General features: G+C 44.8%; 1 protein-coding gene across 1 annotated transcript; it reads left to right on the forward strand.

The window, feature by feature from the left end:
* The first annotated feature begins 9,509 nt into the window (after window positions 1-9,509).
* LOC137500472 (uncharacterized) lies at window positions 9,510-14,504 on the forward strand. Its single transcript, XM_068227367.1, has 3 exons — window positions 9,510-9,740; window positions 10,138-10,432; window positions 14,245-14,504. The coding sequence occupies exons 1-3, from the start codon at window positions 9,510-9,512 to the stop codon at window positions 14,502-14,504; spliced, it is 786 nt and encodes a 261-aa protein (XP_068083468.1).
* The last annotated feature ends 372 nt before the right edge of the window (window positions 14,505-14,876 follow it).

Genomic DNA, 14,876 nt, shown 5'->3' on the forward strand with positions numbered 1-14,876 from the left:
TCCTTTTTTAAATCCAGATTGCAGGTGATCAAGTAACGAATGATGCAACAAATATTGGAGCAGTTGTTCATGCATGAGTTTTTCTAAGACTTTCGAAAGTGAAGAAAGTATACAGATAGGTCGATAGTCAGATGGAGAATTTGCTAGAGATTTTTTTGGTACTGGGAAAATTAAGGCATCCTTCCAAACAGTTGGGAAGTAGCCTTCCAAAAGACATGAGTTACATATGTGGGTTAAAATTGGCAGTACTACATCTATCAAGGTAACGACGAAGGGTATCGGGATGTCGTCCACTCCGATTACTTGCGATTTGATTGATGTTAGTTTTCTTCTTACATCGTTTTCATTTACTTTACGAAATTTGAACAAAGGCCGTTGCGGTAATGGAGTAGATTGAAGAGAATTTATTGTTGTTTGTATAATATGGGGGTGGGTATTAACTATTTCTCTAGTAAAGTGCTTGATGATGATGATGCTTGTTGTTTTAAGGGGCCTAACATCGAAGGTCATCGGCCCCTAATGAAACGAAATGAATGACATGAGACATGAAGTTAAAATTTTAAAACGTATCCACTGACTAGAGTTAAAAAAGAGTGGAGATGAAGAAAAATGAGGGTGAGATTAAAACAATCAGTGGATCTAATACGCAATGCCTTATGTTCTCTTAAGAGAAGAGGAAGTACAGGAAATCGAAGGAATAAGGCATTGCCCAGTAGTACAGATATTAACACATAATTTACGTTAGAGGTTAAAATAACACATTAAAATGCGCAACACTAACTAAAATGAAGTCAATGAGATAAAAGCGCAACTGACATAAACAACACTAGGACAAAGGACATCATCACACACGATAAAACAGACCGCTATCCCTCATAAAGCGGATGACGAGGTCTGCTGACTGCTCGTCATCGCGCAAGATAAGGGAGATTGTACTCGGAAGGTTAAGACTACGGCGCACATCGACCAGGTCCACACACTCCGTAACGATGTGTACCACGGTAAGATGGTTGCCGCAGGTACACACCGGAGGGGGTTCTCCTTTCAGTAGATGGGAGTGCGTCAAGATACTGTGGCCGATCCGAAGACGACATAATACCACGGCTTCCCTCCGCGAAGCCCGAAGGGAAGTCCTCCATACCTTCGTTGTTCCTTTTATCGCTCTCAGCTTATTGGGAAGTGGGATGGCCTGCCACTCCATCTCCCAATGAGACATAACCAGATGTCTCAGCTGAGAGCGAATATCACTTGCTGGAACCTTGAAAGGCAACGGGGGCAGTGTAACTGCCTCCTTGGCAGCCTGATCTGCTAACTCGTTTCCCTCTATGCCCATGTGGCTGGGGAGCCACACAAACGTAATTCTGGTGCCGGCATCTGAACACCCGGCCAGCAGGTCCTGGATCCGCTGCACCAGAGGGTGCCGAGGGAAACAGGTATCAATAGACTGGAGCGAGCTCAAGGAGTCAGTACACACGAGAAAGTGTCGGCGTTCATTGTACAGTGCGTACCGCAGAGCTCCACAGATAGCATAAAGCTCCGCTGTGTACACACTACAGGTTTCCGGGAGAGCAAAAAGAAACCGTTCATTTCCGACAACGAACGCACAGCCCACCTTCGTATCTGTCCTTGAACCATCCGTGTAAACGACGACTGAACCTGGATAGCGGCCAACAACGGACAGGTAGAGCCTCTGATAAATCGAAGTGTCAGTGTCTCCTTTCGGACCAGTGTGTAAATCCAGGATGATTTCAGGTCGTCGTACAACCCACGGAGGTACCCCACTTGGTTGTCTGACAAGGCAAGGAATCGAAGGTACGTCAAACAATTCATAACTGCTATCCAAGCGTATCCCAACCGGCCGCGTCGCACGAGGATGAGCAGCGTACAACAAACGGTTGCCATTGTTGAACACGCAGGGATAGCTCGGATGAAGTGGCATCTGTCGCAAATTTGCAGCATACAAAAGAAGCATTTGCTGGCGCCTCAGGTGTAAAGGCGGCACACCAGACTCAGCGAGCAGGCTAGCGATAGGGCTAGTACGAAAAGCTCCCGTCGCCAACGTAACCCCGCTGTGGTGGATACTGTTCAGCATCGCAAGAACGCTTGGTCTTGCGGAGCCATATGCTGCACTGCCGTAGTCTAACCGGGATAAAATGTGTGCCCGATAGAATCGCAGGAGCACCACGCGGTCAGCTCCCCAATTAGTGCTGCTAAGAAAATTCAAGAGGTTAAGCCTCTTGGTGCATTGCACTTTTAGCTCCCGCACGTGTGGCTCCCACGATAATTTACTGTCAAAAAGGAGCCCAAGAAATCGGTAGGTGTCAACAACTGGAAGAACGACATTTCTTAGATAAAGCTCAGGATGAGGGCGAAGAGTACGTTGACGACAAAAGTGGACAACGGAGGTCTTTGCGGCAGAAAACCGAAAGCCATGTTCTAAGGTCCACTTCTCCACCCTCCTAATAGCTTGCTGTAACTGTCGCTCTGCGACTGCCATACTGCACGAGCTATAGTGCAGAGCAAAGTCATCCACATATAGGGACGGTATTACGGCTGGACCAGCAGCAGCGACAATACCGTTTATGGCAATCGCGAACAGAGTGACACTTAAGAACCGATCCCTGTGGGACTCCATTTTCTTGAACGTGGTATTGCGAATATGTCCTCCCTACTCGGACACGGAATAGACGGAGGGACAAAAAATTCGCAATAAATACCGGCAAGTTACCTCGGAATCTCCATTGATGCAGGACTGAAAGGATGCCATATCGCCAGGTGGTGTCGTAGGCCTTCTCCAAGTCAAAGAAGACAGCTACCAAGTGCTGTTTGCGGAGAAACGCATCCTGGATAGAGCTCTCCAGGCGTACCAAGTGGTCTGTGGTGGATCGAGCGGCTCGAAATCCACATTGGTACTCGGACAAGAGTCCTTGTTTCTCCAGACACCACACGAGTCTGCAATTTACCATCCTCTCAAATAGCTTACACAGGCAATTTGTAAGACAAATCGGTCTGTAACTTCCTGCATACTTAGGATCTTTGTCAGGCTTGAGGACAGGGATAACTATGCCCTCTCACCACTGAGATGGAAAATCACCCTCTGTCCAGATTCGGTTGAACGCACGAAGGAGATATAGGAGACTATCATCACTAAGGTGTTTCAACATCTGGTTGTGGATGTTGTCCGGTCCAGGAGACGTGTCCTTGCAAAGCGCTAGGGCCCTGCGGAGTTCCCACTCCGTAAAGGGCACGTTGTAGTCCTCTGAAGCTTGAGAGGCAAAACTAAGGTGATGCCGTTCTGCCTCTCGCTTCAGAGCGAGAAAATCAGGATGGTAAATCCCGGAGCCAGATACATCCGCGAAATGACTGGCTAGATGGTCAGCAATCAGGAGGGATTCAGTGACAACATTGCCTGCAATGGAAATTCCCGGTACAGAAGATGATCCATGGATACCCGAAATACGTCGAAGCTTAGTCCACACTTGAGATGATGGAGTATGTGACGTCATAGACGACACATATCTCTCCCATGAAGCCTTCTTACTTTGACGAATAAGAACTCGCGCCTTAGCGCGGAGTTTCTTGAATGTAATCAAGTTGGCCGCAGTAGGCTGTCGACGGTAACGTTTGTGAGCGCGACGGCGTTCTTTGATAGCTGCTGCTATTTCTTCGTTCCACCAAGGAACGAGCTTTCGGCAAGGAGTCCCCGAATAGAACGGAATGGACTCCGCAGCAGCAGCAAGAATAACTCGGGTGATATAAGTTATTTCCTCGCCGACGGTCTGCCTGATATCATCGTTAAAGGCAGCTAATGATGTGTACTTTGGCCAATCAGCATGTTTTAAAATCCATCGAGGGGGAGCCTCGACGGATTTTTGGTTCATCAAAGTAAGAATGATGGGAAAATGGTCACTGTCACAGAGATCATCGTGTGTATGCCACCGAAACAGTGGAACCAACGTTCGGCTGCATAGACTTACGTCTATGCGAGATGATGCTGATGATGCTTGTTGTTTTAAGGGGCCTAACATCGAAGGTCATCGGCCCCTAATGGTACGAAATGAAAGAACAAAAATTACAAAGGCATCCACTGACCAAAATAAAAATTAAAAAATGTCATGAAGAATGAATGGATGGACAGGAACCCAAGAAAACACAAAACAAACAAACAAAAACAAAAACCAGTGGATCGGATTCAATAGAGAACGAAAAGAACATTATTACCGACCAAGGAACCACTTATAAAGCACAAAGATGCTTGGTGTCTAAAGGGGGTGCAAAATCCATGTCTAAGGCCCCACAGAATGGTACATGTCGCGAGTAAAATAGAACCATGGTATGTGTCACGTTGGGGTATTAATCAGAAATAGCGAGGACTCACGGTGTTCCACAAAAGATGGTACTACTCACAAGTATTGTACTTCGTACAGGTAACGCAGACCTATGGTGTTTCGCACACAATGGCGCCACCCACAGCCAACGCAAACCGATGAGTTTCCTCACCTAGGGTACTAGTCACGGGTGCCGGTCCCAAGGGCCCCGTGGTGTTCCGCACATAGTGAGTACTAATCACAGGCAACGCAGACCCACGATGTCGCTCATATAGTGGTACAACTCACAGGCTACGCCCAGATCCGCGGTGTTGCCCACATGGGTACAACGCACGGGTACTGGAATCCACCAGGCCAGGCTTTTTACTGCAACGAATCACAAACATACTTCGTACCATGTTGGTGATACTACTCGCAAGTACATGCAACCCATGGTGTTCCCCGCATGATGGTACGAATCAAGAGTCGTTTCATGGTTCTAATTCATTCATCCCTTGGTCGCCCCTTTTAGTCGCCTCGCACGACAGGCAGGGGATACCGTGGGTGTATTATTCGTCAGCCTCCCCCACCCACAGGGGGTGTGTGTTTGGTCCGCGAGAGGTATTTTATTTCCCTCAAGTCCGCCGGCAAGCCGGTTAGGACCCCCCTATCCGCCACCTGGGACGCGCCACGTGGGAGTATCACCTCTCCCCCTGCTACGCCTGCGTAGCAGGTTCGTGGCGTCTATGCGAGAATATGTGCCGTAACGCACACTAAAGTGAGTTGGTTCCCCCGTGTTCAAAATACATAAATCCAGCTCGGTAACTAATGCTTCCAGCTCTCTCCCCCTGGGGCAAGGCGTCTCAGAGCCCCAGATAGGGTGATGGGCGTTAAAATCGCCCAACAAGAGGAAGGGAGGTGGAAGCTGATCTATAAGATCAGTGACATCAGTTATGTTAAGAGCGCGACCTGGTGGAAAATAAACATTACACACTGTTGTTATGACAGGCAGCGGAACGCGAACAGCTACAGCCTCGAGGGGAGTTCTTAATGGAACCTCTTCGCTGTAGATATCAGAACGTACAAAAATCCCAACACCACCGGACGCCCGGTGAGCATAGTACCGTTCTGTCGAGTATAGTCTGAAATTTCTCAAGACCGTATGATGACCAGGTCTGAAGTTGGTCTCCTGAATACAGACTATACTCGCGGAGTACTCACTAATGAGCTGACGTAACTCAGCAAGATGCCTGTCATAACCATTACAATTCCACTGTAACAGTGCCATAGTGTGGACTATAAAAGGAGTGTTAGTTTATGAGCGAAAAAATGCTCGTTAGCCTAAACACTATCTAATTCTACATCCGTAGATGTAGAGGACAGTGCGATATCCATCCCGTCATCAAAAGATGGCAGGGGTGCCGCCCAGAACTTCGACACTTTTCGGGCGCGAGGGGGTCCCCTACGAGGAGAGCGCGCAGGTTTGGGAGCAGGAGTGCCTCCCGGCGCAGACTCATACCCCCCAGATGGGGGGCATGACTTCTCCTTCGCAGGGGAAGTCCGAGAGCGCTCAGAACGGACGCTCTTCTTCCCCTTCTTTTTTCAGGTTTAGACGGGCTGGGAGATGGTTTACCAGCCCTGGTCGACGATGCCGCCTCCGCCGGCTGGGGCCCGACTTTCGTCGACCTCCTAGGGGGGGGAGTCTTGGTCTTCCCCCCTTGCTGTGCTGGCTGGCAACTGCCAGCCTGCACAGACTTCTGGTTGGTCGAAGGTGGGGTGGTCCCCCCCTTCGAGCTTTGACTGTTTGCGACGTTGCTGGGAGCAGCAACAGTCGCCTTGGGCGCAGCTGTCTGTACAGGTGTCTTGATCGTAAATGACGAACCTGGAAGACTCTGAGCTATCAAGCTATAGTCGAGTGTACGGGCAGGTGTATTCGTAGAATGAAACTTACGGCGCGCTTCCTGGTAGGAAAGACCATCCAGGGTCTTGATCTCCTGGATCTTCTTCTCACTCAGGTATGTCGGACAATTCCGATCCCGAGGAGAATGAAAACCGGAGCAGTTAGTGCACTTGTATGGAGTTGTGCACTCCTCCGCGCCGTGAGCTACGCGTCCACATGTGCCACATACAGCCTGATCCGAACAGCGAGATACCATATGTCCGAATCGCTGGCATTGATAGCATCGCATAGGAGGCGGGATGTACAGCCTCACATCGCAACGATAAGTTGTTACCTTGACTTTCTCTGGTAACACTGACAACTTGAAAGAGACAATGAAGGCACCAGTGGCAACGTCTTCACCGTTGACCTTGCGCGTAATGCGCCGGACGTGTGTCACGCCACAGTTCTTCATGTCTTCCATCAACTCGTCGTCAGTGTTCAAAATAAGGTCGCGGTGAAAGATGACTCCGCGAACCAGGTTCAAGGACTTATGCTCCTCCACTTTGACGGGGATTTCGCCAAAGTGCTCGCACTTAAGCAACTGATCAGCTTGCAGTGCTGTACGAGTCTTCATACGCAAACTACCGTTGCGCATTTTCTTAAGTTCCTCCAGTTCGCCATAGACGCCTTCGATGTGCCGACTAAAAAGGATTGACTTCACCAGCTTAAAATCGTGCCCATCGGTTCTGGTAGCGACCAGAAACCTAGGGAAGCTGGATCCCATTCCTTCACGCTGCGCATGTTCCCAGGGAGTTGAACCTCTCAGGGAAGCAAAAGTTAAAGACTTAGGTGGGGGACCACCTTGAGAGAGCAGACTTCGTTTGGAAGCCATGCCCGATAGCATCCTCCCCGAATGCCACCCACTCCGATCAGGGGTCTCTGTAGCCGAACCAAGCAGCCAAGGCAATACCCACCTGGTCATAGCAGGTACTGCCCGGGGTCCGATGTTGAACGATGCCTAATACGGCATGACTGAGGCAATGAGCACTAAGACTCCCTTCCTCCAGTCACCCGCAATAGCATGTTCCCCATAGCGTTTACAGAGCACTAAATATAGAGAAAAAAATAAAAATAATTAATAATAATATGTCCTTCTGGCATTCGGCTGTGCGGGGACCTGTGTTGTCAGGCGGATACCACTGCCAAGGTACATGGCGCTCCCACCACGCAATGGTCCTGGGTGGACAGTTGCGGGCTTTTGGGCGTAATCGCACACGTAAGAGGCCCATCTCCGGGCAGCACGCACATCAACATTTAGAATGGTCTACATCTGACCCTCGGAAAAATAATAATAAAATAAAGAGGGGACCATGGCCACATGACCCTTTAAGTCGCCTTCTACGACAGGCAGGCATTACCTGTGAATGTACTCGACCCCTCCCATCCACAGGAGGTCCAACACGTTATACCAAGCCGCAATCCATGTCCGCGCCTAGGTCATCCCTTTTAGTCGACTCATACGACAGGCAGGGGGTACCGCGGGTGTATTCTACATGTGCGTCCCGCACCCGCAGGGGGTAGTGTGTTTGGTCCGCGAGAGGTATTTTATTTCCCTCAAGTCCGCCGGCAAGCCGGTTAGGACCCCCCTATCCGCCACCTGGGACGCGCCACGTGGGAGTATCACCTCTCCCCCTGCTACGCCTTCGTAGCAGGTTCGTGGGTAGTAAAGTGGGCATTTAATTCATCTGGATTTATGTCATGCGTATTGGAGTTTGTAGTTTGCCTCCCAATACCTACGGATCTGAGTTGTTTCCAGGTACTTTTTGTGTTTAAGTTACTGGCTAATTGTTGGAAGTACGCATATTTTTTGTTTCTGATATTTTGTTTAACTTTATTTCTAAGCACACGGTACTTTTCAAAATCTTCAGTTGATAATGTCTGCTTGTAACATCTGTGTAGTGCATCTCGTTCACCCATTGCGGACTTAATGTCATTTGTTAACCATGGAGCAGCTTTGCGAGTCACCCTAGCAGTACGTTTAGGTACGTGTTGTTATACAATCCCAACAATAATGTGTTAAACCTCTTTACTTTTTCGTCATTGTCAGTCAAGTGCAGTATTTCGTCCCACAGGGAGAGATTAGCATCTTGTATCAATTGTTGAGGATTTAAATTTTTCATGTCTCTATAGGTTATCCACCTCGGCTTTGTTTTGGAAACTTTCAAATAATAAGCTAAATATATGAGATCGTGGTATGAAATACCAGGTACAGAAGTTTGTCCGTGATTTAGTATTTTCTGAGGATTATTTGTGATAAGTAAATCTATTAGAGTGTGTGAGGATCCGTTAACCGTGTGCACGTGGTGAGTGGGGTTAAGTGGCAACACTGACATGTTACAAGAGGTAAGTATGTTCTGTAAACGATTTGCTTCAACGGAGTCTATTAACAGGTTTGTGTTAAAGTCGCCAAATATGAGTACATGTTCGTAGATAGGTAGGAGTCTCAGTAAATTTTCTTCGAAGTCTGTGAAGTTTCCTGCTTTTGGTGGTTTGTAAACAACTCCAATCAGTACTTTAGTCTTATCAACAGATAGTTCTACAAACATATATTCAGTTAAGGTATCGGTAGATAATGTCGAAGTTTGTATAATCTTCCCCGTTAAATTATTTTTGTAGTATAGAGCTACTCCTCCTCCACGGCGCTTCGGTCTATTGTTAAAAACTGCATTAAATCCTTCTATATTTACCGAGTTCAGAGGGACCGAGTCCTTCATCCAACTCTCACTAATTGCTACAACATTTACCATGCTTCCTTCAAAAATAGCTTTCAGCTCAGTGTGATGGGCAATTATAGACTGAGCATTGACATGGGCACACAATAATGACCGGGGAAAGGACGAGAATTCTCTCTCCAGGTGACTGCGGGCGGGGTGAGAGGGGGTCAGGGAAAGAGAAGGGTGGGAGGGTTCAGTATCAAGGTGAAGGTTGTTTACCCTGCCCAGGGGCCTGTTTCATAAAACTAACTAATAATATTAGCTAATAATATTAGAACTCATAAAACAAATTATTAGTTGTCAAAATTCTGTTTCATAAAGATGTATGCATGACTAATAAAATGGCTTCACTAATAATATTAGTTCATTAGTCAGCTGATACAGTTCGAGGTTAGAATCGATTTGTTGCATGTTCTTAGTTTGTTTTCGTTCCTTGAAGTAGGCTAGCGCTTGACCCGCTCATACTCTGTACTTTTTTTGTTTGACTACAACCGGAACCGGCTATTCAGTGCAGTTTCAGATTCTTGTCAGTTTATATAGGCTACAATGGGTAAAAGAAACTACAATAATGTCAGGAAAGAAAGTTTCCTTAGAAAAGTGCTGGAGTTGAAGGGGCAGTTGTTCGGAGCCTTTTCACTAACCGTGACAAAGGAGTCGAAGAGGCAAGCATGGATGGAACTGCGGGATTATGCTGTGGCTATTGGGCTGGTCACAGCCAACAAAGATCACACTTATTTGCGGGATGCTACTTGGCCTAACATGAGGAGCAGAACAGTGGTAAGTTTTAGCTGTTGTTTTCCTCTTAGTTGGAGGTTATGTTAGTGTTTATTTACTAACTTCAAGCCACCCTTTTCTCAACTGGGTGTCGATATTTTTTAAAGGGGGAGAGGGGGAAATAAGGAGACTATTAGCTCCGCAGTATAGTTTACTGTGCTGTATACTACCCATAGTCATTTAACATTATGCATCATACAGCCATCTTTTGTGTTTTTATGACTGTGACTGAGCAGAACATAACCTGAAATGAATTCCAGTGATATTTATAAATCTTTGTTATAATATGCAAAAAGCATACAAAAATTACTGTATACAATAGATGTAGGTAGTACTTTAGTACAGACAGTTACAACAGGATGTCCTTCTTCTAGACTTACATGGTTTCTTTTATTTACAGGCAAAAGTTGATAATGCTTATCAGACTGGAAGTGGGGGAGGAAGTAGCAAAAAATTAGATGTCATAGACCACCTGGTTCTTGACATTATCGGAAGAGAATCTCCTGTTTTACAGGGATTCGGAACAGAAGATTCTCTTGGAGAAATCGTTCTTCCTACAATGGGACCAACTTCCGCTTCAACCAGTGACTATATAGTGGCGTTGGAAGAAAGTAGGCCTATATCTGCCACTGAAATTGATGGAAGCTGGCAAAATGGAGAGCTCCAGCATCAGCAGGAGACACGTAAGGCTAGAGGTAAGCTGGAAATGATTTAACTTAAGACTGTATTCTGGTATCTAATTCCACCTCTTGACTGCGACTTCTTTGTGTGACTTTAAACTTACAGGCTCAGGGTGCCCGCTAGTAAACAAGATCTGTTTTCCCTGGATTACATTTAGTGGAACACTGTACATAATAATGTGATGCTTGAGCATGTTTATCATACTCTGGTATAGTCATCTTGAAACATATTTTGCATGAACACTAATGGCATAAAGAAGTTGAAATAAATGTATCATATGTCAAAAAGCTACACTTCATCATAAAATATAAATCTGTGAAGTGGATCATCGGCAATCCCATTGTACACAGCCACTACAACCAACAAAAATTGACTACATTGCTCACAGCAAGCCATCAGTCATTCCTCTAATGCCTGTGCTCATCAGGGACCCTTTCTTGAAATTGGCACGAGTGAGCATGCCAGTTTTAAACATGCTCATAACAGAAACGTGTGGATTATTGTTCAGAAACTTGGGTACGTTCCCAGTTCTTGTCGCAAATGGAAGTGTCGTTAAATATGTAAGCTGGTCAACTAGTGTGTACAAAAGAAACACACCACTGACACAGTACTTTATTTGTAGAATTCTTTTCTGTGATAATTTCCTTTTTCTATAATATTTTCTCCTTAATAGCAAGGGAAAATCTGGGACAAATATTCGTTTATAGGAAGGGGAGTTAGGGATTGGAATAACTTACCAAGGGAGATGTTCAATAAATTTCCAATTTCTTTGCAATCATTTAAGAAAAGGCTAGGAAAATAACAGATAGGGAATCTGCCACCTGGGCGACTGCCCTAAGTGCAGATCAGTAGTGATTGATTGATTGACAATACTTGAGCACCTCTACGGTATGTAAATTATATGGGCAGATTTTAAAACATTGGGCGTTTGAAAAAAAACATAAAGAAGATAAGAGTTATTGTCTTTTTAATCTGTAATATTATAATTTAAATTTTGGTTCAACGATTACAAGGCAATTAGGCCTACAAAGTTATATTATTATTCCTAGCATTTACCCGTTGGTGCAAGGTCCGCCATTTTGCACGATCTGGGGCATCGTGTGGTCTTAACATGAGAGTCTTCGTATCATTTACTGTGTCATGCCAGCTTTGCTGTGGACGTTCGTGTGGACGTTGCCCATTAATTTCAAAGGAGTGAGTTAAATTGGCTCCGGGCGAGTTGGCCATGCGGTTAGGGGCGCGCGGCTGTGAGGTTGCATCCGGCAGATAGTAGTTTCGAATCCCACTGCGAAAGCCCTGAAGATGGTTTTCAGTGATTTCCCATTTTCACATCAGGCAAATGCTGGGGCTGTACATTAATTAAGGCTACGACCGCTTTCTTCCAACTCCTAACCCTTTCCTGTCCCATCGTCGCCTTAAGACCTATCTGTGTTGGTGCGACATAAAGCCGCTAGCCAAAAAAAAAAAAAGAACAAACTGTTCCAGATGCGGCACACAGGACATGACCATACCATTTGAGATGCTTTTCCTGTGCTTTCTCAGTGATGGGTGCAATGCTCATTTGCTAGTGAATGGTGTCGTTTTTGACATGATACAAGTGTGATGGTATTTCCGTATTATACAATTTATTAACTTCATTATATATACCCGCATTGACTTTTGCTCACCTGTAATGGAGTGTGTTCCACCTTCCAATACCTATTTTATTGTAGGCCTTTATATGTTTAGGACTAACACATTACACACGGTATTGATAATAATTAGGACAAAAAATAGGTGAAGATGTCTCTAATAGAGACTAAAACATAATAGCCGAATATGTGTCTATTACAGATTATTTATAAAGGCTGGTGTTTAACAATTTATTCCTGTCATTAGTCTTAGGGTACCCATTTTCTGGAAAAATAGGGAAAGCATGGAAAACACAGGGAAATGACTTGTCACATCAAAATTAATCTTTCAGTGTAATACTGTACCCAAACGTAATGATCGAGTGAGACTGATATTAGGCGCGACACGAGCCGAACGCAGTGAGTAGTATTTTGAGAGAGAGATAGAGACAGATAGTGAACACATGCGGTAATGAAGAAGAGTGAATGAAAAAGAGAGACATACTTGCACGAACCGCTCAAATGTTCCATCAGCCGTATTGTTCCAAATACAGTGTGTCCCACTCGCAGCATGGCCGGGAGACTACATGCATGTTCTGAGCGGTATATTCATAACCTTCTGCGTATTCTGTGTCCACTATTACTACATTTATTGCTTACTCATGCACCCAATAGCCTTCATCATGAGTACTAACCTCTTTAATTTCATTATGTACGGAGGATTTTGAGATACCGACTTCTTGTGCAACACATTGTACAGATGTAGTGGGAGATCGTACGAATGATGTGTTAATGTCGATATTTTTTTCTAATAGAATCCCTCGTTTCAGTTTAGGAATCACAACATTAAGTGATCCTGTTAATTTATTCACGAGATATCTGTTTCTTTACCTGGAAGAGGAACCCCGGGAAATCTCTTCTGAAATTGCCTACTCACCTCTTTATGAGTCGGTTTTTACATATGTTGTCATACATAAGAATTCTTTGTTCTAGTATGAATTTAACTGGCATTTCAACATTGTAGTAATGTAATTAATCCAATTAATTCTACTGTAATTCAGCCCCACACGGTCTTGTAACAAATGTATCGCTTCACGGCTTCCCACGACACACAAACTCGAGTACTATACGCGAACTTTTTCTTGAGCCCGATTTTTACGGGGTGAGGGGTAAGGAGGGAGCGTTGACGGTTCCGGTTATACTGCCAACTGGATGGAAATGAAATCTGAATTGAATCGATAATATGATCGATCGATATGAATTTTCTAAACATTTATTATCTTACGCCAACAACTCTGTTACACATACATTATTTAACATTATACAACATTTCTCGATGCAAATCTTGTTCCTAACATGAATTATTATATAGTTTGGCTTTGCTGTGTAAACAACATCAGTACTAGTTCGTAAAGTGTACGCCAGATGTCGCACAGCAATGCATAGTTTGTGTTTCAAAGGTTGCCAATATGGATATCGAAGATAACCGAGGTCTACCGATTCAGCACTAGGGAGCTCAGGGCTCAAGAAAAGGTTTGGGTATAGTAACTGACCTCCTCATGGCAATGCAGTGAGTCAGCATGAGGTTATGAATACACCGCCCGGAGTGTGTATGTCGACTACCAGCTCCTCTGGGAGCGTGACACACTGTACCAGCTTCTCCACCGTAGCTACCATTGTGGACTTCACTCATAACCCTGGCTGGGGCCCTCCGTATTTATTTGGGGATGCAGCCTCTGAAGGTTGGCGGGCTCCCCCGAGGCAATCACAAATCAATGGGAAAAAGTTATTATCTATGAACATTTAATTTTTCTATCAAGGTCTGGAATTACGTTTCATTAAGAGTGAATTTTAAGCTACACCACATGTAATACTAGATACATCACACGTCTCTTGCACTGCCTCCTTTAAGCGGTTACCACAAGTACCGGTATGTCTTTTTCATTAAATGTCTTTCGCTACCACACGTGCGCACTCTACCTGTCTCCATCTCTCTCTCTCAAACTACTACTCGCTGCGTATGACTCACGTCGCATCTAATATCAGTCTCTCTCGATCATTGCATCTGGGGTACAGTCTTAAATTGAAAGATTAAATTTGTCCATTAAATGTGTACCCTGAGATCAATAGTGGGAATAAATTATTAAACATTAGCCAATATAAATTAGCTTAACTGTAAGTCTTAACTTTCACCTAATTTTCTCCTTTTTTTATAGGTACTGTCAAGAAGAGGGTACTCGTCCAGCATCCCGAGGAAACTAAAGAAATAGAGTCCCTCAAAAAACGGAAGCTTCAACTTGAAGTCCGGAAGCTGGAGCTGGAGGTGTGGGAGAAGGAAAATTTACTCAATATTGAGCATTCACCCCTCACAAGTGGTGTTCAGGAACGTGGGAAAAAGGAACTTTCTGTACCAAACGAATATTTAATTGTAGAAAACAATGATGGTAACTTTGTTGTAGTTCAGCCTCATATGTAAAAAGTGTAAATAAAAATCATAAAAAGCACAAAATTACTGTGTTGGGTGTTCATATGATTTGTCTTTTATGCATCACAATGTCTGTTCACACGAAGTGGTCGTAAAGGAATTGCAGTTTTTCTTGAGCCTGGACTGGAACCTCCTCACCCTCCTGAATATCCTCTTGCTCCAAATGATCCTCTTCCATTTCAGGAGCCATGTAGTTATCTAGATGTCTTGACAGGTTACAAAGTACTACACAAGCATTGATAACTTTACAAGCAAAGGTGGGATTTAATCGCATACCAATGCTAAGGACAGGAAATTTTTCTTTAAGGAGTCCTATTGCACACTCTATAACCCTCCTTGTTTTTTTATGTGCTCTTAAAAATC

Source organism: Anabrus simplex, chromosome 4 (assembly GCF_040414725.1).
Source record: "Anabrus simplex isolate iqAnaSimp1 chromosome 4, ASM4041472v1, whole genome shotgun sequence".
Classification (NCBI taxonomy): domain Eukaryota; kingdom Metazoa; phylum Arthropoda; class Insecta; order Orthoptera; family Tettigoniidae; genus Anabrus; species Anabrus simplex.